Raw genomic sequence first — 25,137 nt, 5'->3', positions numbered from 1 at the left:
TACGAATAGATACATACACACCCATGTCTTAGGAATTAGAAGTTTTCATCATCTTTATGGTTTAAAATGCTTCAAATAAGAATGCTTTGACTATCACAAATCTTAGAATCCTTGACCTCTCTTTGTGCCTATGGTCCTTTTGTTTCTAAACAAGTTCTATATCTATTACTTATACTATAAGATCCTGGATATGTACTATTCATGATGCATACTATTGGTGAGGAATACATACCTCTCCAGATGTTGTTGGCATACAGCGCTTGTTAGTGGAGTATAGCTAATAGCGAGAAATTGTGTTATAGTACAGCAACATCAGTTCCAACCAACATCTGGAGTGCAATACATTCCCTGTTCCTGGGATATAGTATATACTATAGGATGTAGTATGAGGTCCTGAGTCAAGTTGCCACACGGATATAGCACAGCGTGCTCATAATTTGCTATCTACTCAATCTTTTGGAAGAATTACACTTCTATTACACATGAAAGGCAGAACAAGCATGTTTACAATATTATAGGGATTGAATTGGATTACACATGAAAGGCAGAACAAGCATGTTTACAATATTATAGGGATTGAATTGGATTAGGGCTGTTGTAGCGCTACCCTGCGTTTGCAATCTATCTATGAACCACACGTTTTCTCTTCTAACATTAGAGAGCCATAACACAACAGTTATGTCAGGATCTATGTTAAATTATGGGCTTATCAGAATATTTGATGGTCTTGGAGTAATAGACTTTTATGTTGCAAGAGAGAAAGATAAGAGCCTCACACTTAGTTGGATTGTGCAATGTAAACAACTACACACATTCCATAGGTACAGTTGGGACAGAACAAGGAGCTGCTTGGATCAAAACAGTGGGAGATGTGGTTGTGTGGCACAGTTTCCATTAGAATTATTAAAATATTTTACCAATAAGATTTTATTATAGTATTTTCCCTAAAAAAGTAAAGGTTTCCTTTGACATTAAGTCTAGTCGTGTCTGACTCTGAGGTGCTCACCTCCATTTCTAAGCCAAAGAGCCAGCATTGTCCGTAGACACCTCCAAGTTCATGTGGCCAGCATACCACCCCCTAGGTTTCGTGTTTTCATTTATTTGCCTTGTAGTTTTCTGACTTCACACTAGGGGGCAGTATATTACTGCTAATACTTTGCTCTCAGTTTGAAAGTTGTAGTTTCTAACCTCATCTTGAAATACTGTAATATTGGTTGTTTAAAAATAGCAACATTGACCTTTTAAAAAAATAAAATGTAATTAAATTTATATTATGTAAGCACAAAATGTGCTTTTATTGTGGTGGATTTTAATTATGACTGTTCCTGATAAAAATACATTGTGTGAAGTAAGGGTAAACAACTAGTAGTTTATAGTTGGAACTATGACTCTTTTCTGGCCCCTATCAGCCTGATTCTGTGTTATGGAAATCTACAGTAAGGTAGATTCAAGCAATATAATTGCTTGAAATGTCTAGTTCACTGCATACCATGATGCAGGAGTATCTAGATTGTCCATCCTACCCTCTATCTAATAGGAAAGTTATTCCTTGGATGACACTGTCTTTTCTATAAAGCTTAACCATTGAGGAAAAAAGGAATCAAATTGTGTGGCAAAATGCATTTATAATATACATCTCAAAGCATTTTTAGATATCAGAAATAGTTTGTAGGAAAAGTTGCCATCCCTGACGTATAGCATAGAAGACTATATGTCTGGACCTGGCAATTCCCAAAATGGATTCAAAGCAGTACATATATTGATCTTTCATTTATACATATCCCAAACCTAACTTACACATCAGTATATGTTTGAGTGGATCACAGAATTCTCTTTCTAATCCCAGATAGATCATAAACACTTTGAAAACTGGGTACAAGAATGAATCAAGTTGCATTGTTGGGCCTTTCTTTTTGACCCCTTCTATGTCTGATTTTAAATTCTTTTAATAAGCAGCTGGCTGTATTAGCACTGAAAGAACAGCCTCAAATTAACAATAGTCCTCTTACTGTTCATGAAATGAAGAGCTCGTTCCTTTTGTTGTGCTTTTATTAAAGTTGGCAGCTTTCTTGATTCCATAGGCAATAAGAATCTTTATTTTCTCATTAGGCACCACCTTCCATGGTCAATAATGAACAACGTCAGCATGCGGAACACATATTCTTATCATTTCGAAAATCAAAATCACCATTTGCAGTTTGCAAGCATATTTTAGGTAAGTCCTCAAATACATGGCATTTAAGTTGATAAAGCAAGTCCTCTTAACTGCATGTATACATGTGTAAAATGCCGTTCCTTCTCATTCTAGCAGGAAGTGTATTTTTTTCATTGTGATCCTATGTGCTTTAATAGGGAATCAGTCCCATTGATCTCAGAGTGAATTTATTCTTGGAGTCAAGGTTGAAAAAAGCTATTGATTTTTGAATGTGAAGAAAAGGATGAATGAGTTAGGTCACCCCTAGTGCAAGCTGTTAAAAGGGGTGGTGCCAGTTTAGTTCTTGTTGCACCCCAGACCTGGAACCACCTATGACCACAGCAACACACAAGATTCCAGAGAATAAGCAAAGAGTTTATTGTAAAAAACACATAAAATATATGAAAAACTGGAATAAAGAAAGGAGAGGAATAATCCAAAACAGGTTTGGCCATAGGTAATAAGCATAAAAATCCAAAAGTAATACAATCCAGGACTAGCCAAAACTCACAAGTACAGCATAAATACATCAGCAAAAGATATACTTTGAAAAACTTGAGTAAGAATAATGAAATAAGAATATAGAAATTTTCCAGGATATTTGAATCCAAAAACAGGACTTGACTTGACACAAGAACACAGGCCTCGGTTCTCACCCGAAAGCCAATGTTGCCTGAACTAACTTTAAAGTAAACAACAGACTGTTAATAAACGCTCATGAAGTCATATCTTTTTCAATTATTTTATAGTTTGCATCATAGATTATTTTAATATGTTGTAAATTAAATGTATCCTTTGCTTTAATGTGTTATGAGTGGTAATCTCTTCAGAGGGGGTTTAAGAACAAAAATAAAATGAGAAAAAACTTTTTTGTGTTGGTGTATTTGCATAAAGGATGCTTTTTCATTGTATGTGAACTCACAGTTCTGAATCTCTCTGACAGAAACTAGTAAAGTGGACTATGTCCTTTTCCAAGCTGCCACAGCGATAATGGAAGCTGTTGTACGTGAATGGATTTTATTGGAAAAAAGTAGCATTGAGTCACTACGAACATTCCTTTTAACATATGTCTTACAAAGGCCAAAGTAAGTATAAAGCATTCCTTGAACTATTTGTAAGAGTGCCTGAATAAGGATTCCAAAATGTTGTGATCATTCCTGTTGAGATAGTTGAGTAATCATTTTGGTGTCTATATTTTTTGTAATAAATTTGGATTTATCTTTGTTTATTTTAAATCTCGATACCTTACTGTACGATTTGATTACCTCTAATAGTTTTGGAATGCTCTGTATTGAGTTAGATAGAATACAAACCATGTCGTCCTCATATGTTCTAGTTTTGATTTCCGGCTCCTTACTTTGAACCCTTCAATTTGCTTGTCCTCTCTGATTCTTATGTTTAGAGTTTCCAATCCCAAAATAAACAGCAATGGCAAAAGTGGGTAACCTTGTCTGGTCTCTTTCTGTATATCTATATCCTTGGTCAATTGTCCATTTATTTTTAACTTAGCATTTTGCTAAGACTATATTGCCCTCACTGTTTTTGTTTTTAAACTATGGTTCAACTCATACGATTCGAAAACTTTCTCCAAGTAACATCAGCTAACATGATCAAATGATTTTTCCACATCCAGGAAGGAATAATACCCGATCTTTATTAGAGTCACTCTTTGCTACCTCCAGCATGTTCAGAATTGTTCTGACATTCTGACTCAAATGACTGTCTGGTAGGAATCCCGCTTGGTCCTTATGAATAATCTTTGCTAGCACTTGTTTAAATCTATTTGCCAGAATTGTGACAAATAATTTATTGTCACAATTCAGTTATGAAATAGGTCTGCAATTTTTAATTTGGCCCAAATTCTTACTATAGTGGAATCTTTCCAAGATTCTGGTATATCTCCTTTTTCCAAAACTTAATTCATTACTGACACAAGTATTGGTGTTAGTTCTTCCTTAAATATTTTATAGTGGAGTGCCAAAAGGCCATCCAGACCAGGAGCTTTATATAGTCTATACTATACTTATAGTGTAGGATTACACACAGATGACCAAGATTTCTAGTAATTTGAAACATGAAAGCCATGAAGTTTTTGGAAGAAACTGGAGGCTGGCTGTAGCATACCTGGTGGGAGAACTGAAGAAATAAAAAAAGAGGAATTTGTTGACCTAGATAGAGGGGCAAATAAAATGAGCATAAACTATGAGGATTAGTGATGGAAGCCAAGGTGGTGGGTGCACTGGGGGTGGGATGAGGGGTAACTGCAATGTGGGTGGTGGGTTGTCTATATATGTGTATGTGTACATATTTGTATGTGTATTTTAATAAAATAAAATAATTTTTAAAAATAAGATACTTGAGTAATAAGATTTTTTAATGGCAAAGAGATCATAGATTAATTGACGAACATATGTTTTGTTTCTTAACATCTTCAAATAAAAGTGACTGCATAACAGGTGATGGGGGAAAATTTCATTTCCAAAGAGCCCCTGCTAGTCATAATGCACCCTTTTTTAAGTTAGATGTTTGGCTTGATTAAAAATAATTTCTTCTGTTAATGTGGATTCCAGTGATAGCTAACTGAACTGTTATAGCTGTTCCCTGAAATTTCACTTAAAGTTGGTTTTTGTTATTTAATGAAGAAAGGAATTTACTTGTATTATCAGTCCTGTCTTCCTTCCTCCATTCCTTCTGACTTAAAAAAAACCCAGTGTTTCCATGTATCCTGTCTTTTGTTTTCAGCAGCTAAACATCAGTAGATTTCTAAGCACTTCAGAAGAAATGAGAGGAGTTCAATGTGATACCTGTTAATTTTTATAGAAAATTTAAACCTTAAACTAGGGGCATTGTAAAGTCATGACTAACTGAATTAAATATGTTTACTCCACTCTTTAGCAGAAAGACACCTCCCAGAGCAAATTGAATTAAAACAGCATTACAATTTACTTATAAAATCATAGAATCATGGAGTTGGAAGAGTTGGGCCATCCAGTCCAATTCCTTGGCAAGAAGCAGGAATATTGTATTCAAAGCACCCCCAACAGATTAATGTTGTTGCTTTCCTAATGTCCCACTTCTTTAACTGCTTCTCTATAAAGTAGGAAATGGCCACATTTTTATTACAAACTGTGGTTTGGCCATAAATGCTCCAAGGTAATTTTCAGTGAATTAAAGTAATTCCCAGTTAAAGTTTATAAGTAATATTGAAGACCAGTAACCAAAACGTCAGCATGAGAGAGGACTAGAATAATTGATGTTAATAAAGAGATTGGATCTACTGCACTGAGAGCAAAGTGGTGCTATCATATACATATCGTGTGAGCTTTCCATGGGTATTTGGCTGCTCACTGTGGAAACAGATTGCTGGACTACAGAGTCCTTTAGTCCATTGCAGAATGTTAGATTCTTACTATAATTTATTGAATTAATAATAATAACAACAACAACTTTATTTATATTCCGCTCTATCTCCCTGAAGGGAATCAGGGCGGATTCCAAACATAAAAGGCAAACATTCAATGCTCAAATACAACAACAATACAGCCATACTAATAAAATGTAAACAATCCAACATATAAACACAAATTATGGCTTAGCAACTAAAATTAAATAAAAAACACAGCCTGTTATAACAGACATAACCCTGAAGGAGGCTGACTGCAGCAATTGTATGATGGGAAATATAGATGAAAGGTACAAATCCTTAACACTGCAAAGTGTGGCTACCTTTGTAAAGAACAAATCTCTCAGGAATTCATGATATGCTATAGATGGTTCAGTTACTTGAAGCCACAATAGATCAAACTGTTTGACCAAGCTGCTTAGGGATGGAAGGGGTCAATGCAATCTTTTCCTGTTCTCCCAAAGCATTAATATAGGTTTTTACTTTACAAATGTTATAATGATTGTCTTGGTCAGTGTTGACGCTGAATGTATTCTTTTATTTTGTTTTCAGCCTTCAGAAGTATGTACGAGAACAGATATTATTAGCAGTAGCAGTAATAGTAAAACGAGGGTCCTTAGACAAATCAATTGAATGCAAGAGCATTTTTCATGAAGTCAGCCAGCTGATAAGCAGTGGGAACCCCACCGTGGTAAGTTTTTGCATTTTAAATGTATTTTAACATCTGTGCAAATTGATCTTTGAAAACTTAGATGTTTAAACATGTTATTATCACAATGAGATCTGTGCATAAAGCAGATTGAAATGGTCCATGCATAAAGCAGATTATGCATGAAATGGTCCATGCATAAAGCAGATCCATGCATAAAGCAGATTGAAATGGTAGAGGGAACTGTATATCTTCATACCACAGCAAAGGAGTTGCATTTTTAAAAATTCTGTGCTATTTTAAAGGTAAAGGTTTTCCTTTGACATTAACTGTAGTCGTGTCCTACTCTGGGGGGTAATGCTCATCTCCATTTCTAAGCTGAAGAGTCAGTGTTAACCATAGATAACTCCAAGGTCATGTGGCCAGCATGACTGCATGGAACACGGTTACCTTCCCCCAGAAGGGGTACCTATTGATCTACTCCCATTTGCATGTTTTCAAACTGCTAGGTTGGCAGAAGCTGGGGCTAACAGTGGGTGCTCACCCTGTTCCCAGGATTCAAACCACCAACCTTTCAGTCAGCAAGTTCAGCAGCTCAGTGGTTTAACTTGCTGTGTCACCATGGGGCCTTGTGCTACTTTAGAACAAGCTACCGTAAATACCCAAGGAAGGCTCAGTGGATATAGAAAATTAGTTTAGGAGGAATGAATGGAAAACATTTTTCCTGGTTTGCCTAGTTGGAATTTACTTGAAGTAGAATTTAAAAATCCTTTTTAATGCTTGGACTCAAAATGTTTTTAATTTCAGATATTGGAATACCTGTATTTGCATGTATGTTCATAATGAGATATCTTGGAGATGGAATCTTAGTCCAAATGGAACATTTATGTTTTATATACATTTTATCAACATATATAAATATCTTGCTATATTTAAAATATCTCATACACTGAACCATCAAAAGCGAAGATGGCATTATCTCAGCCACCCATGTAGACACTTTTGGATTTTGGACTATTTTGGATTGAGAATCCTTCATCAGAGATGCTCAGCCTATACATCATTCTTCTGCCTACATAGACCAAGACAGAATTACTAATTGAGGGTAAATTTACATAACTAGAAAAACTGTAGAAGATTGCAGTATGATAGTAGGTTAAATGTTAATGTTATGGCACTTGGTGAAATCTGTATTCTTGAATTCAAATTCAACGTATGAGTAATTGTTGACTTTCCTTGTGATTCATGAAGCGGTTGGAAAAGTTAGTATTTTTGGATCACAACTGCCAGAACATCTCAGCCACCACTCTCCTAAAGTCCAAAAATAACTCATCCAAGTGCTGGCTTCACAGTAGACTTCCCAATCAGGTTGTTAAATGATAACATCGTTTGTGTCTTAGGGGTGAAGCTTGAAGAGTCACAATTGTTTCCTGACAGGAGTGAATTTTCCATTAATTGGCAGCGATTTCCTTGTGCTCAGTTCAGTTTACAACTGTCCCTCCATGTGCCCTGTCTGGGGTTCAGCTGTTGGAATTGTCTGAGGAAAGACCTTTTCCATTCCCCAGGGAAGTGGTGTGGTTAGGCAGGAGGGGTGTGTGTGCAGGCACAGAACTGGAAAAGGCAATTCAAAATTTACTCGTGTTACATTCTTAGAATCCAATGAGGAAATATCCTCAACCCTCTCATGGAGCTCTAAATAGATTTGCAGCACCTTGTTTCCACTTGTGCCTTTAGTTCTATTCCAGACGCTGTGCCAGAAGATAAGGTTTAAAATGTTCCACTGTGGATGTGCGTTATCTGTATCAGCAGTTGGAAAAGTTACTTTTCAGGGCATTCGCTCTCACTGTCCCTAGCCAACATGACTGTGGTCATGCTCGCTATGGGAGTTTGGGCACTATAGTAAAAGAGTAAGAAATTCCAATCTCTGATCTTGTTTCAAATTCAAATAATTATCTAGAACAAACGTCTTCTTTAACTTTTCCCACTTGTGACTTCTTTCTGCCCAAGATATTTTTGCATGACCTCAGGTATATAGGTATACTAGCTTGGGGACCTGGCGGTGCCCGGGTTATTGGAGCACAGGCATTACCTGTGCTCCAAGTTCAGTCTGGATCCAATGTCAGCTGGGTTCAGTGAGTGCGGGTGAACTACAACTCCCATATGCGAGTACCATCGTCCATGGTCCATCCTCCTCCAAACTGCATCAGGATGTAGAGTGGGTCATGGGGGCTCTGTGTGTCAAGTTTGGCTTGATCAACCATTGGTGTGGGTTGCAGTGGTCTCAGGAAGTGAGTGTCACAGTGCTGTGTCTTGACGCAGGGTGAACTACAACTTCCACTCTGTGGAGTCAGTCCCCCAAACTCCTACAGAATGTTCAGTTGCTGATCAGTTCCTCTGTTTGCTGTGTGCCATAGGAAAAGGTTAAGGAAGAAGCAGTGGGTGGGGTTATGCAAATGAGAGGGAAAGGAACCCTGGGAGGTGTCTTTGGTGGAAAATCTAGGCTGAAATGGTCCCCGCATGAAAGCCTTCACTTGGGTAGTGGGCAGGATGGTGTTTGTGGAGGACATTGGCAGGGCTCTTGGACATGTTCATGGTAACCTGCAATGTAAGTTTTGGGAGGGCCATGGGTATCTCCAGCTCAGTGAGCACTACAGCCTGTTCGTGGAGGTGGGGCTCTTTCTGGGTCTGATTTTACTATAAAACCTCAAAAAACTGCAACTATAACTTGAAGCCCCCCAACATCAGAAGTAGCCTGTGCCCTTTTGCACCTTTTCCTACTTGAACCTATATCAGTCTCTGATGGACAGTGCTGCTGCTGAAAAGCCAGGGACTAATTTTAGTCATCTTAATTCATATTTTCCACCACTGATTCCAAGATGCTGAGGAAATGTATGTGCGATTGAGTACTCTTAACCACAAATGCCTGCATTACATTGGCACTGGACCCCCTGATACAGGATAGTTCTCCTGCTTTAACAATTTGAAGGATTCTCGTTTCTATGCGAGACTGTAGAATCATGCTATGTGCGTCTACACATGTTCAATCGCTTCATATTAATATATAAAAATAGTAACATTGCTTCTAATGTACTGAGTGATCTATGTGCCCCTAAAAGCTTTCGTTACTAGAAAAACAGGGAAAATGAGCTTATGGTAGACTGCGTGAATTGCTGTAAGTTGTTTAGTAAAAGACATCTTAAATATTGTATGTGAAATAAAGTGGGTGGTGACTGTTAAGTGTATATAAATATGTCAAGTGCGTACATTTCTGTATAAAACAGAAGGAATATAAAAGTCGATTGGTATGGAAACTGAAGTGTTCCAGCCACTTTCTTGGGCTGTATCTGTCTTTTTTCGTCTGACTGCGAGTTTTGACTGGGGATGGTCCATTGGCTAGTGATTAACATTGAAAAGTAGTTCTTATTATTTGAACCCTAAGATATATCATTCTACACTGTAGAATTAATGCACGGACACCACTTAAATTGCAATGGCTTAATGCTGTGTGATCATGGGAGTTGTAGTTTTACATGGTCTTTAGCCTTCTCTGTCAAAGAGTGCTGGGGTCTCACCAAACAACAACTCCCAGGATTCCATAGCATTGAACCATGGCACTTAGTGGTGTCAGTGCATTCATTCTACAGTGTAACCATGGTTGTCTATTAAAATGCATCCATCAGACTTTATTACTACTAACTTGTTAACAATCTGATCTTCCCACCTCCACCCTTCTAAGCTAGATAAGTTTTCTAAGGCATTTTCCTTCGAAAAAGTGTCGTCACTCATGCAACACACTTCTGTTTCCCTATGAAAACTGCAGAATTTTCCCCATTCCAGTGCTTTTTTTCTTTGTAATAGGGGAATTAGTGGATGAAACATATGATAGCTCCAGTTGTTAGGAAGATCATAATTTTTTTGTGATACCATCTCTTGCAGATGTGAAAAACCAAGGATTAGACTCAAACAAGTAGAATAACAGAACTTGAATCTAGTGCTCAAGAAGATTCAGTGACACCATCATCACTGGTAGCAATACTGATGCACACATCTCTCGTGTGTTGCCAGGGAGTCTTGAAAGCTATTACATCAGCAACATCTTTCCATATCAAGAATTTATTTAGAAAATCAATGCACCCCCTTAACACAGCCAAAGTTGTGCAAATTTCATTTGATACCAATTGAACAGGAAGCTGTGTGTGAAGGATAGGAAAATAAACACCATAGCTTCAATTACATTCATATGTCTCAAACGACCAGCTTTGAATGGGTATGTAGGACACAACTGCATCCTTCCTTCACTGTCTTTCTGATAAGGACCAAAATGGCATCTGTTTTGCACTGTGGCTCTTTGCTTGGCCACTCACCAGGAAAGTGTGTTGAGATATGGTGTTGACTGTGCTGATAAATTGAGATCAGGGGTTATCACACTCCCTTAGACATTCATGGCTGTGGTCCTTGGTCCTTCTATTGGATGGTAAGACAATTATATTCCCTAGGCTTATGATATATTGACCGCAGATATCTCTGTGTTCGCATAGATCGTGTGCAAGATGCCTAAATACTGAAGTAGCATTAGGTGTGTGGTTACATGAAGAAGTCTTTTAATTTTTCTGCTAAAAGGAGTGCCTTAGCTCTTCTGCTAATTCCAAGTTTACATGGTTTTGTTGTTTTTTTTACAAAAGGTATTTGCTATGTTTACTAACTTTCATTTTGAGATCTGTAGAGTTTCGTTTGGGTTAGAACTTTATAAAGGCACCGGTTAGGGATGCTGTCAGTTGCTCCTGCTCTCTGCCCCAGCATTACAATGTTTGGATAATGCCACGAGGACCAGCTTTTAACTTAAAGGTTTTGAAGCAGCTGAAACCCTCTCTTGGCTGGCATGGACTGCAGTCGTCAAAATGAATGTGTTGCTAAGACTTCTATTCTTGTTCCAAGCTCTGCTCATTTAATTGTCACCATTTAACAAGGTGGTAGCAGTTGGTTAACTATTTTGTGTCAGTTGATTAAAAAAACTCTCAGAATTACATACCAAAGGTCTGTGGTCATTATGTAAATTGGATGGGGTAGGGTGCAGTTCATGTTTTCTTTCTTTTCTGGATACTAGTTGGTAGAACCAAAACAACATAGCAGGAATAACATCTGACCCTCGTTAATGAACAGGGAAGTTCACATCATTCTTATTTGGCATCATCCTAAATTACAGGCATGTTGGAAGTCAACTAAATATTCTTTCCTAGATTCTGGTTTATTTATTTATTATTTATTTAGGGATTTTATATCCCGTCCTTTCTCAACCTCCGCAGAGGGACTCAGGACGGCTAACAAAGCGGTACCCCGTGGCGCCCACATAAAAAACATAAATATACAATTAACAGCAATGTAATAATAACAACAATATTAAACAGTATAAAACCGTATAAACAATATAATAACAGACAGCTAATAGTCAGTGGTCACCGATTTAAATCATTATCCAAGGGCAGTCCATCAGTTCTAAATAAGTCAACACGTCAGTAGGTCAGCCTATTCTCCAAAGGCCTGACCCCATAGCCAGGATTTTACTTGTTTCTGGAAGGTCAAGAGGGATGCAGCAGATCTAATTTCACTTGGGAGGGAGTGCCATAGCCAGGGGGCCACAACAGAAAAGGCCCTGTTCCTTGTCCCCGCCAGATGCGATTGTGACAATGGGGGGACAGTGAGCAGGGCCTCCTCAGTTGATCTTAGGGCCCTAGATGAATCGTAGCGGGAGATACGGTTGGACAAGTAGACTGGTTGGTTGTCAGTGTAGTTCAGTGAAGAGCAGGCACCTCATATTTCCCTTGATCAACTAGTTAATCGGTCTTTCATGTTAGCATGGGTCATAGCAAATGCTTGTTTCTAGATTTTCACCTGTATGATACCACCCTGAGTTTTTAGAGCATAATGATCTTTAGGATTTTGAGGAGGAATTCCATACATAAGGCAGAACCTATGCAGTCTGGAGAAGAAATTTGGTAACTATGACAAATACATTTTTGTTCAAAAGATCTCTGTGTCTTTGAGTATATTACAACGAAAAGAAAGGCTGAGATCTTTTGTGATACATAAAACATGTTTTCGTGTGCCCCATATATAACATCACTTGAGTGTTTACGGAATTATACTACTCCATGCAGAAAAGAATGGCAAAAGGGCACATGTTTCTGAGATCTGGTATTGACAAAATTAAGTGAAATTGTGAAATGCAAAGTATCTCAGGCTTGTGATGTTGCATTGATTTGACGATGACCATCTGCTGCACTTGCAAAGACATGCACTATTTATTTATTTATGACAGTTATATGCCGCCCTTCTCACCCTGAAGGGGACTCAGAGCGGCTTACAAGTAAAAAGTAAATACAATATATTATATTATTACCATAGCACAATATTAATATTATATATTACATTGTACTATATCATTATACTGTAATACTATTAGTAATATTTCATTTAATATAAAATATATAATTATATTATTAGTAGTATATTGTATTACATTATAATGTTATCAATATTATATGTATATACAATATATTATATTATATTATATTATATTATATTAAAGCACAGTGCAGGAGACAAGATGGAACTGCCTTCATGGCCCCCTCTTCACTGTCTTCCTGGTTTTTAAGATAGTATGGCGTATAAGTCGAGGTGTCTGCCATCTTTCATGCATATGAAGTCGATAGAGAAAATGAAGTATGTAATGATTTGTCAAATTTATGATATTTGTGTTCTGAAGACGTAGAAGCTTAAATACAAGAATTTTGTCAGGTTTGTGTCACTAGGCTCAAGAGCCGAGAAGGGGGGGGGCAGTGTGTTTCAGTTGGGGGAGATAAATGCTTTATTACTGTTGTCTAAATGTAGCCCATATGTATCTAAGTTTAATATTTTTTTTCATGAAGGGAGAAGAAGAAAAACTACACATAAATAAAGCCTAATTCACATTTTGGCTTATTAAGCTTAGTTATGATTGGCTCATCCCTCATTGATTAATGTCCTTCTTGTAGAAACTTCTTTGCTGACAACTCCATTTTCTTGCGGTTACATACCAATTTTCTTGGCTCAGCACCTAAGTTCATTATATTTGTTCTTAGGATTGTATGCTTCATGGCTATTTCTTGTTATAATTTTTATATTATATTATAATATATACTGTTTTTCAAATAAAACTCAATAAAGATTTTAAAATCTAAGAATAATAAAAGTAAACAAAACTAACAAAAACCCCACTTTAGTCGTGTTTTGTCACTAAATTATTTATTTATTTATTTATTGCCTTTATATATCACTTTTCTCATCCCTGGGGGGACTCAAAGCGGTTCACAACATAATCAGTGGCAAAATTCAATGCCTCACATGTATAAAACATCACATATCAAATCAACAACATATAACAATAGGTTAAAACCATTAAAACTACAGTATAATACTGTAGCAACAATCACAGACCCATCATAAAACCTTTAGACCTTGCATCGATCCCGGAGTGTCTTTAGTTGCTTCCATGCCTTCCAGATTTCTGTCATTCATCAAATGCCTGCTTGAACAACCAAGTCTTAAGTTGTTTCCTAAATGCTAAGAGGGAGGGGATCGCTCTAATTTTACTGGGGAGGGAGTTCCACAGCTGAGGGGCCACCACCGAGAAGGCTCTATCTCTCATCCCCACTAATTGCACCTGCGAAGGTGGTGGGATCGAGAGCAGGACCACCCTGGCAGATCTTAGTGTTCTAGCTGGCTCATAAAGGGAGATGTGCTTGGACAGGTAAGCTGGACCAGAACTATTTAGGGATTTATAGGCCAAAAGCAACACTTTGAATTCTGCTCGGAGTTGTATGCTCCCTGTACGCCACTCCAGTGAGCAACCTGACTGCTGCCCGTTGGACCACTTGGAGCTTCCAAACAGTCTTCAAAGACAGCTCCACATAGAGGACATTGCAGTAGTGTATTGGAAAAGTAACAAAAGCATGGACTACCGTGGCCAAGTCCGACTTCCCAAGATACGGGCGCAGCTGACACACAAGCTTTAATTGTATGAATGCTCCCCTGGCCACCTCCAAAACCTGAGTTTCCAAATTTAGCTATGAGTCCAGGATAATTCCCAAGCTGCGAGCCTATGTCTGTCCAGGATTTCCTGAACAAAATTTCCTTCTGAGGAATGTAATTCCTAGATAGAACTGAATATTAATTACAGCATGCATAAATAAATAAATAAATAAATAAATAAATAAGGCTTTTGTATTTAGCAGTTTTCTGAGTTGCAGATACATTTTAACTTCAGAGAACCTGAAGAAATAGTTTAGGTTTTTCTTTCCCCGTTAATCCCAAGCTGAAGTAGACTCAATCAATGAAAACATATGCTACAATTGTCTTTCAGTAAGTCTCAAAGGATCTATAATAAACTTTTGCATACTGATCCAGACTAATACAATTAAGTCTCAGAATTTTCCCATTAATCTTAGATATACTAAAAAAGAGAAAGAAGGAGGGGAGGGCAGGCTATATTTATTACTTTTTCATCAAATATATGACAAGGAATTAAACCAGTCACACCTTGATAAAGTAGTTCTGGAACGTGTTTTTCCAGAATGTCATTTCCCACTTGTTTAGCACTGTGTTTTTTCTTCCTCTGTACTGTACCAGTTGAGTGATGCTATCAAATACTTCTTGGCCATCAGTTAACATTGATGATATGGGTTTTCTTATTGCATCTCAGAAGAACAGCAGACCTATCAATCAACTTGACAGTATTTGAAAAAGGACCTTCAATCAGTGGGAAGATCCTTCTATTTTATGATAACACAACTGTGAAGTTTCTGACCCCGAAAGAATCACTCCCCCCCCCCCACACACAAAATTAACAACACAACCTGGCATTTTCCAAATGGATTTTGCTGTTTTGTGAAGTACTTTTAAAGGCATGACAGGAGCGCGCCTGGGTCACACATGTCTAACTGAGGCTGCTGAAATTAATTCTCTGAACAGAGCCTTTGTTTTGGACAGGTGTGCATTAGCCTCTTTATTTTCCTAAACAGTCTTTGAACTCTTATCCCTTTCATCCTCGGTAACCTAACCACTCTCAAATAAAGTCGTGCATGTATTTCACCGACAGCCTCAGACACAAGTGTGAAATCCCTTCAAACATTCATTATGGCGTTAACTTTCAGTTTAAGTGACATTCTTTTTGAAGGCACGAGTCACACTTTTTAAGAGCATGGAAGCATACAGATAGTTCTCTGTTCAGTACTGTTTCTCCACATAGTAAAAATGTTTCCATATATATGTATGCATGTGTGTGTGGCAAGTGGGATTTTGAGGTTCAGTAACTGATTTGTTTTTAAAAGAACAATACTTATTTGGGGCTGCTTTCCTTCCATTGGATATCTGATTGCTGTGTTAATCTCTCTTAACACATTCTCATTGATCTTCTGTTGGAGCAGCTGAAAGTCTCTTTCAAGCATGGCAAACTTTTATAAAGCATATTCCTGGTAGTAAAGCCTAACTGGGGTAAGTGCCAGGCTATTCTAAGAGATGCTCTGTTCTCCAAACAAAAGAAGTATTTTATTTTGTCAGATGGGCTTATTGTTTGGGTATGTAGTTCGTACATGAGGTGGAACTAATGACATTTCTAGCGAGACAAACAAGTTCACATGATAAACTCTACTGGTATGAAGTTAATGTTCCAGCTTTGGTTACTTGCTTAAAGATTTACTTTTAATTTGATTGCCAAAAGCAGATATTATTGCCAGCTTTCTGTGTCTAAAGTTCTTAAACCTAATGTAATGATGTGTTTGTGTCTTCAAGTTGCCTGTTGATTTATGGCGACCCCATGCGTTAGAATTTCACCAGTCTGACCTTTGAATGAAATTTTTACTATCATTAAGAGATTGTATATTTGCTCCGTCCTTTATGCTTTAATCATGGTGTGATGTTTTGTAGGCATGTGTAGTAACCATGATTAGTAGTGACCAAGATTTTAGTTGAGGCTTCCAGAGCATTTCCAAACAATGATCATGAAGTAGTTTTAATTCATGTTACTTTTAATTAGTGTATACTTAAGAATTCATTCTCATTAAGGCAAAAATAAGGAAGGAAGGAAGGAAGGAAGGAAGGAAGGAAGGAGGGAGGGAGGGAGGGAGGGAGGGAGGGGGGGAGGGAGGGAGGGAGGGAGGGATAACAACAACAACATCAACAGCAACATCAACAACAACTTTATTCTTCTATCTCGCCACCATCTCCCCAAAGGGACTCAGAGCGGCTTACAGACGGCACAAAGTGCCTAAAAAGAAACATAAAAGTGAACGTAATATAAAATACAATAAAATAAAACACATGAACATATTAAAAAATATGAATTGTCATATGCAATCAATCTGCGATCCTCTAACCATGGTGGTAAATTACAGTAACCATGGTCTGTAAACATTAGGAATAAAATAAGTGCCATCTGTAGTAATGGAAAGAGAGCATGGAATAAAGTGCAGGATGGGCAACTACTACACAGACAGTTAGGGGCTATTCTGAAATATTCTCAAAGGCTTGATTGAAGAGTCAAGTGTTCAAGTCCCTACGAAAGGAGGGCAGTGTGGGGGCCTGTCTAATCTCCCTGGGGAGCAAGTTCCAAATCCAGGGGGCCACCACTAGGAAAGCCCTTTCCCTTGTCCCCACCAACCACACTTGTGACGGTGGTAGGGCCAAGAGGAGGACCTCCCTGACAGATCTTAGAGCCCGTGTTGGTTCATAGAGGAGATGCAATCACGAAGATAGGCAGGACCCAAGCTGTTTAGGGCTTTATAGGTGATAACTAGCATTTTGAATTGGGACCGGAAAGTTATCGGCAGCCAATGGAGCTGCTTTAGTAGGAGCATCGTGTGTTCCCTATAGTTGGCTCCAGTTAGTAACCTGGTGCACAAGCTTTAACTGCATGAAGGCCCTCCCAACCTTCGCTGACACCTGAGTTTCAAGCGTCAAGTCTGAGTCCAGGAGGACCCCCAGACTGCGGACCATATCTCAAGGAGGAGAGCGTTAGTTCACAGCAGATTCTAATTTCCTAAATCTAATTAGGAGTTACAAATATTGCATTTCTACCTGTATATGCAATCAGAGATTGTGATTTTAAACAGATATAACAAAAATTTAATGACAGAAATGACCTAGGGTAGGGATGGGAATTTGTGGTCTTCCAGATATTGTTGGACTACAACTCCCATGGGTTGCGAAGTAACAATCTTGGAGGGCCACCCATTTCACATTACGAATCTAAAATATTTTGGAATATATGACAGCATAAAGCAAAGAAGTAGTCCTGCTATCTAACAATTAAATTTATTTTAAACTTTTATATTACATTTTCAGAAGCAAGCATGCCCAGCTCAGATTGTGCTTTAGGACCAGCCCCATAATTAGCCTTCATTTCAACAGAAGACCATGGAAAAACAGCTTATTTGGTGTGGATTATGGAGTCTACACTCTGTACTGTAATCAGCTACTAAATGCATCTTAAACACATATAAAGCTTCTCTCTTTTTTGAGGTCTGTCTGGGATTTATATAGCAAAGAAGAATGTTAATTTTGTGTATACTAGCTGGGCTAACTAGCTGTCTGTGGGGTCAAGGTACTGACATCAGTGGCATTTCTGAACAAAGATGTTGCAGTTGGTGGGTGGATGGCACTACTGTCAGCTGTTGCATGACCTCGCATAAATAGTATCATCAGGGCTTTAATCTTTCGGGTGTTCAGAGGTAGTGTGCATATTTCTGCTTAACCCCTGGATGCTTGCTGGCATGCGTGACCCTTTAACAATTCCTGTCCCTCTGTCCATCCATGTCACCTTGGCTCCAAATAGTCTAGTAGTAAAGCCAGTACTTGCATGCATCCATTGTCTGTAGTCCATTATGAAAAGACTAAAACATGGTCCTTTTTTACGTGGAGAATTTGGCATATAAATTGTGCCACCTCTTAACATTGGATGTTGTGAACCCTTTTGACACTTGAACATGAGCCAAGATTTGGAAGAGAAGGTATGCCTCCTTGTTGTATTCAATAATATTGGAATATGCATTTTTATGGTGGGAAATCATAATCACCTCTTAAACCACTCTGCCAATTTCGCCTTACTATTTGAATCCATTTGTTTGTGTACTGGTCTCTGAAGCAACAGAAAACAAGCACTTCTGTTTTCAAGTACTTTTTAAGCTTAGATTCTTTGGACCAATGGAAGGGTTTGCCCAGTGTGTCAGGGACTAGCATCATATTTGTGCCCACTGGCAATAATGGTTTCATTATTTCCTGGAAACTCACTGTAGTCTAGATGCTGATGATTCACTGTCCAACAGTGGTCCACAGGCTATACTTTGTGTAGTGTTGTTCTACATGACATCTTTTCATATAAAGATAGCTTTCATCTCATTTCTCAGTGTTTTCTTCTCCAAGCTGTAAACATACACAGATTGAATATCCTTTATTTAAAGTTCTTGGAACTAGAAGAGTTTTTCAAAAAATGGAATACTATTACTGGATTTTGGAATACTACCCCTACTAATAATAATTTATTTGTTACTTTCCTCTCCTTATGGCTTGAGGCATGGTACAACAAGGTAAAATACACCACCAGGTTGTTAACTGCAGGGAATTACAGGGAGTGGTCAACTCCCCTGTTCAAACAGCTCCACTGGCTTCCAAAAAGTTTCCGATCTCAATTCAAGGTTCAGGTTATAAAAACCTAAACAGTCTGGGGCCTGCTTATTTTCGCAACTGCATCTTCCTCTATGAACCTGCACAATCTCTGAGGCCTTCTAGGGAGGCTCTCCTCTTGCTCCCAGCCCCGTCACAAGCATGGTTGGTGGGGACGAGAGAGAGCCTTCTTAGTGGTGGTGACCCCCTAGTTCTGGAACTCTCTCCCCAGGGAGATTAGACTGGCACCTACCCTGTCCACCTTTTGTAAAGATCTAAAATGTGGATGTCCTACTGTGTTTTTGATTAGACAGCTCCCCAGATAATTTTGGCCCCCAGCTATGACCCAAAATCTAGTCCTTGCACTTTACTACTGTTCCCTACTCAGAGATGTAGTGCTCTATGTCATATAACCCTCCAATCTTAATTTTATCATCTGGCTTTTGCACTTTATCCATCAGTCCTGTCCTCACAACTGATTTGCACCCGCCAGCCTGCCTGAACCCAAAAAATATTTTCTACTCAAGCCATTGGTTGTTTCCTGAATAGTTGTTTTACACTGTATTATGTTGTGCTTTCTTTTATTTTGTTTTATGATGTTTTATGAATTTTAATGTGTTATATTTTAACTATATTATCGGGCTTGTCCCCTTCGGGGAGATGGAGACAGATACAAAAATAAAGATTATTATTATTATTATCATCATCATCATCATTGTAGTAAAACACATTCAATAAAAGCATATATTAAAAGATATTTATATTGTTGTTGTTTATTCGTTCAGTCGCTTTCGACTCTTCGTGACCTCATGGACCAGTCCACGCCAGAGCTCCCTGTTGGCCATGGCCACCCCCAGCTCCTTCATGGTCATAAAATATACATATTTATATAAAATATACATATTAAAATACATGGAACAAAATTAAAATACAAAAGACATAGAATATGAATTTAAAATTCATAGTTAAAAACCGACTGGGTAGACCTCTCAGAAGAGATAGGTCTTCAATTGTATCTTAAATTTTGATATCTGATTTTGCTGTCTAAGGTCTTCCAACAGGTCATTCCACAGCCTTGGGATGGCCAGTGAAAAGATCCTTTGGGTGGTGGTTACATACATTTGCATATACATACGTAACAATAAAGATAAAGGATTTTAACACATTCCAGTTAGTCAGAATCCTTCTTGAACTGTGCTGCCCAAAACTACATAGTATTCCAGAGATTATCAGACCTTTTTCTTAACTTCTCTTAATCTAGATCAGGCATGGGGAACCTTCGGCTCTCCAGGTGTGGTGGACTTCAACTCCCACAATTCCTTGAGGCCAAGGTAAGCCTTTGGGGCGAATGCCGAGCCTCAAGGAATTGTGGGAGTTGAAGTCCACCACACCTGGAGAGCCGAAGGTTCCTGACCCCTGATCTAGATGTTACACTTCTGTTGAGACAGCCTAGAATTGCACTGAAAGAATCTCTATCTGCTCCGAGTCCCCCCTCAGGGGTTGAGAAGGGCGGGGTAGAAATGCTGTAAATAAATAAAATAAATCTATGTCATTCTAATTTATTCGTATGGGTCTTATTTTCAAGAAAAATTATTCAAGTTCTGGCACTTTTCCCCAAGAAGAGATTTGCATGGTATAGAACAGACCTGGACACTTTGAAAGTAGTAAGGGGTCAAATTAAAATAGGCTAAACTTCTTTGGGCTGCAGGTGGGTTTTTACTCGATTTCCCAACCTCCCCTTAGTATGGTGGCAAGTGCAGTACTGAGGAAAAGAAGAAGTTCCTCCATGCTTGCCTCCACCGCCTTCCCTTTCTCTTTGCCTCTGGGCTGCCTCAGTCCTCTCCACCAGAGGGAAAAACCGCCTAATCTGCATGGTTAATTTCTCTTGCTTGTAAGAGAGAAACGTACGTTCACCATGAAAACCCCGCAACAGCTTCCTGGTGAAGCTAGGTTTCTCCCTCATTAACAAGGGGAAAGAATGACAATTGAGTTGATGTTTTTGCCACCAAATGAGAAGGAGATGACAGTAAATTCAGAGGCAAAGAAAAAGGAAGAATGTCACAGGTGAGAACTGAGGCATTTCCTTTTTACTACCTCCCTCTCCTAAAATGATCAGTTTGATTTTAACCGAACCTGGAGACCAAGATTCTAACCCCCTCTTGAAAAAAGGTCTGATGCCCCTTAACATTTCATCACAGCTCCCCACTACTCTTAACTTGAGTCTCACGACCCCGCCAGGCTGAGATCAGCACTTCCAGCATCCTGACCGGTGGCACTCCCTTTGTCACAAGTTACTTTGGTAACTTTGTTACATAGAAAAAAGATATATAACTGTGCTGTTAGCACCCTTTACAGATTGGAAGTCACTCTGTTTCTTGAGGAACGCAAGATGTATTATTTAGTTTAATAGAAAATTAAGTTTAGGGTATTAAAAGTACGGTTTATTCAGACAATAATTATAATTTATTTTTCATTTGTTTTAATTTTCTTTTCTTTTTTTACAAATGGAGCTGCAAGGACTTGAATGTAAGGAAAATGCTTCATTTTCAAACATTATTATGAGCAGGCAAAACCAAAAACAGTTTTGCAAACTGAGGAGCCCCCGGTGGTGCAGTGGGTTAAATCACTGAGCTGTTGAATTTGCTGACTGAAAGGTCACAGGTTTGAATCTGGTGAGCTACATGAGCTCCCGCTGTTAGCCCCAGCTTCTGCCAATGTAAAGAACCCTTACCTTTAGCAGTTAGGATGTGGGCCTAGCGAGGCCTAGCAGCCTAAACCGTTAGAAGGTGGGCTTAGCGAAGCCCCGGCAGCCATTTTAGATTAGGGAAACGGGGAGACGCCATCTTAGAATAGGTTTTCCTAGAGGGGGTGTGTCCTAGTCCAGGAAGCCAAGAGTAGATGGCCAGGATTGGTTAAGAATAGGGGGTGGAGCCTAACATTCCAACAGAGAAAAAAAGTATATTTTTTGAATTCAAGGCTTTAATTAGGCAGTTGGGAATTGGCTGTTGGGATTTGTCAGTTGGTTTAACAGTTGGATAGTGCTAGATAGGAGAACTGGGTTAATCTTTTGTGGTATTCAAGAGCTATAGAAATAGATAGCAAGAATACAGATAGTGGAACAGGACCCTGTGTGTGTGGTCTGTTCTTTATCCCTGAGGAAGGCTAGGCCAAAAGGTTATTGGCTAGATTCCAGAAAGGGGTGAATTTTGTTTGGAATTATTATCAGCAATTAATTTCCTGAGATAATCTCCTGTTTGTTAACTAGAGATTTGAACCCAGAACCCATCTAAGAATTGTACATCCAATGTAACCAGAAGCTTATGTACCATTAACTTCCAGAAACCATTACACATTTGTACCAGAAGAGTTTAAGCCTGTTAAATAAACGTTTTATTATAGTGAACAGCCTGTGTGTGAATGTCATTGGTAATTTAAACCCTCTGAAGAAAAAAACACTATTGTAACACAAAAGGGTGTTACTAAGTATCTTTTCCACATACAACTCAGCCTGGATATTAAACAATAAGGTGGCAGCGTACCCAATTGAAGAGGCCTTTTAAAAACCTCTCAGTTCAGACGTAATTCAAATATGTGTGTGTGTGTGTGTGTGTGTGTATATATATATATATACACACACACACACACACACAGAGGGAGTTATATCTTTCCCTGTTTTATCAATCTCCCTCCTGTGACATTCATTGTAATTGGTGGCACAGTGGTGTGATCCTTAGTGTGAGGTTCCTTTTAATTGTTGGCAGCTTGTGGGATCCACTATTTCAGAATTCCCTGTTCCTTCTCCGTGCAAAAAGTAGTTCCTTGGTGCGGAGATACCTTATAATTATGTGAAGCAGCGTTGGGATTCTTTTCATATCTTTCCCTGTCTGATAAATTCCAAATTATTTGAAATCTTTCTCACTCCTCGGCCTTCTTCCTTTGCGATTCTTTATAGCCAACCTAGCAGTTCAAAGACATGCAAATGTGAATAGATCAAATGTGAGTAGATCAACAGGTACTGCTCCAGCGGGAAGGTAACGGCGCTCCATGGTATCTACAGACAACACCGGCTCTTCGGCTTACAAAAGGAAATGAGCACGAACCCCCAGAGTCAGACACTACTGGACTTAATGTTAGGGGAAAACCTTTACCTTTACCTTTACCTTGGCAAACTGAAATGTGTTTACTATTTCTCTATAGTGTCAAAGAGCCATAGAGCAGTCATTCCCATACAAAGTACTCAGGAAGTCCACCCCACTGGGAATTATAATAATCTGATTGTGCACATTGTCTTATGTAAATGTTTTCCTTTTACATAATTTGGAACAATTGAAATGTTTTGTTTATCACTCATATTTTATAATCCCTTCCCCCATTTTCCTGGTTATTCTAAGAAAAAATAACTTTGGGGAGGGGCAGGCATTAATTTTTTCCATCCTGTTTGAAGACACTTCTAATTTTATTCACCTAGACTTTTCAATATTGTTTTTGGAAACCTCCTTATTGCCATCACCGCATGTTTGATGTTAGCTACCTTGAGGTGGTTCACTCTAATAAAATGCAATATACAGTGGTGTGTTTATGTAAGTGAAGAAGGATCAGCGTTGTCAGTGAACATGAGACAAAAGTATGCATCATATCGCTTGCTTTCAATTTCTTAACTTCACCATTTTTAACCATTTTTGTCTGTTTTGCACCAATGATGATGCTTAAAAGAGACTGAATGTAGATATGCCATAAGCTAGTTGTATTGCATTTAATTGTTGGACATTGATTTTTAGTAGATAAACTATTTAAAAAGTGTTCTGTAACAGTGTGCATTATGATAAATCAGTAGTATTTCCTTATGTTATGGCTACCCTGCTGTCTTGACTAAAAACAAGAGAAGGTTAGCTGTCATTACAGTTATCAGAATCTGAGTCAAAATTTTGCAAGCAGCATATTTGATTTTCTTAAATACTCTGTTTCTGACTATACACTCAAACTTTACTATTCTAAATAAGTTAATATAGTAAATAAATTTTCCTTTTTTTACAGCAAACATTAGCCTGTTCCATTTTAACAGCATTATTGAGTGAGTTTTCAAGTTCAAGTAAAACGAGCAATATTGGGTTAAGCATGGAATTCCATGGAAACTGCAAACGAATATTTCAGGTAAATGGATGCTGTGTCTTTATGGAAGAAATGTAGATAAATAAAATTGAATTTTGCGTATGAATAGGAAGCTTTCTGTAGCATCCTTCCCAAGTCTTGTGATCTCTATTTGTTTGAACTACAGTTCCCACCATTTCAAATCATTTGCTTTACTGGCTGTGGTTTATGGGAATTAAAGTTGGGAACCTTTGAAACAGGGTCAGGTTGAATAACATCATGCTCCTCATTCTACATGTGTATGATACTTCTTTGTTTGCCATTGGAAAAGAACTTTTTGTTGATAATTAAGGCCATAGCTTCATAGTAGAGTACACTTATGGCACTAAAAAGGCTTCAGGCTCAATCACTGGCCTCTGTAATTAGGTTCTGAGGGAAAACCGTGTCTCAAAACCTGAAGAGTCATGGCATCTCATATTAGAAGGCTATATTGATCAGATAGACAGTAGATAGAATAACTTATGTATAAATCTAAAAGATTTAGTTAAAAAGCAACCCCCAATCTTTTTAAAAATCTTAATATTTTATACTGTATGTTAAATGTTTTAATGCTATTTTATGTTTGTTTTTAACTGTTATAATTGTTGTGGCTTTGAATTGTTGCCAATTGTGAACCACCCTGAGTCGCCCTCGGGCTGAGAAAGGCAGTATATAAATGTCGTAAATAAATAAATAAATAATAAACTCATTCATGGGTCAGGTTAACTCCAATCGAAAAAGGAACCATCCTCATCTCCAATTAAGGTAGCAAAAGGCAAGTACCCAGGAGAACCTTTAAAAAGCTCCCACCTTCTCTACCCGCTGCTGTGGTGCCCCTTCTGTACTTTTTTGAATGACTGAGTGAGGAAATGGCAGTGGTGGTGGCCAGGCACCAAGGTGGCATTGGTGTTTTCCCCTCTTCACAGAATGGCCTTCTACGTATACATGAGTCATATCAAAACCCATAATTTTGGCCCCAAAATCTGTCCTCGGCTTACACATGATATTAATGTATACATGTGTATATGTGGTATGTATAATTCCTATATTTGGATTGCAGGGAATACATTC

The 25,137-nt window shown here is 38.3% G+C and overlaps 1 protein-coding gene across 1 annotated transcript in view; it reads left to right on the top strand.

The window, feature by feature from the left end:
• Nucleotides 1-25,137, top strand: part of XPO4 (exportin 4) — an 82,245-nt gene that overhangs the window by 13,559 nt on the left and 43,549 nt on the right. The window contains exons 2-5 of the mRNA XM_060770952.2: nucleotides 2,110-2,215; nucleotides 3,138-3,279; nucleotides 6,150-6,288; nucleotides 23,974-24,090. Of these exons, the coding sequence (XP_060626935.1) occupies nucleotides 2,110-2,215; nucleotides 3,138-3,279; nucleotides 6,150-6,288; nucleotides 23,974-24,090 (504 nt within the window). The remainder of the gene's footprint in view (nucleotides 1-2,109; nucleotides 2,216-3,137; nucleotides 3,280-6,149; nucleotides 6,289-23,973; nucleotides 24,091-25,137) is intronic.

Source organism: Anolis sagrei, chromosome 3 (genome assembly GCF_037176765.1).
Source record: "Anolis sagrei isolate rAnoSag1 chromosome 3, rAnoSag1.mat, whole genome shotgun sequence".
Taxonomy (NCBI): domain Eukaryota; kingdom Metazoa; phylum Chordata; class Lepidosauria; order Squamata; family Dactyloidae; genus Anolis; species Anolis sagrei.
Note: the sequence above shows the minus strand (reverse complement) of the source record. Positions and strands in the feature narration are given on the sequence as shown.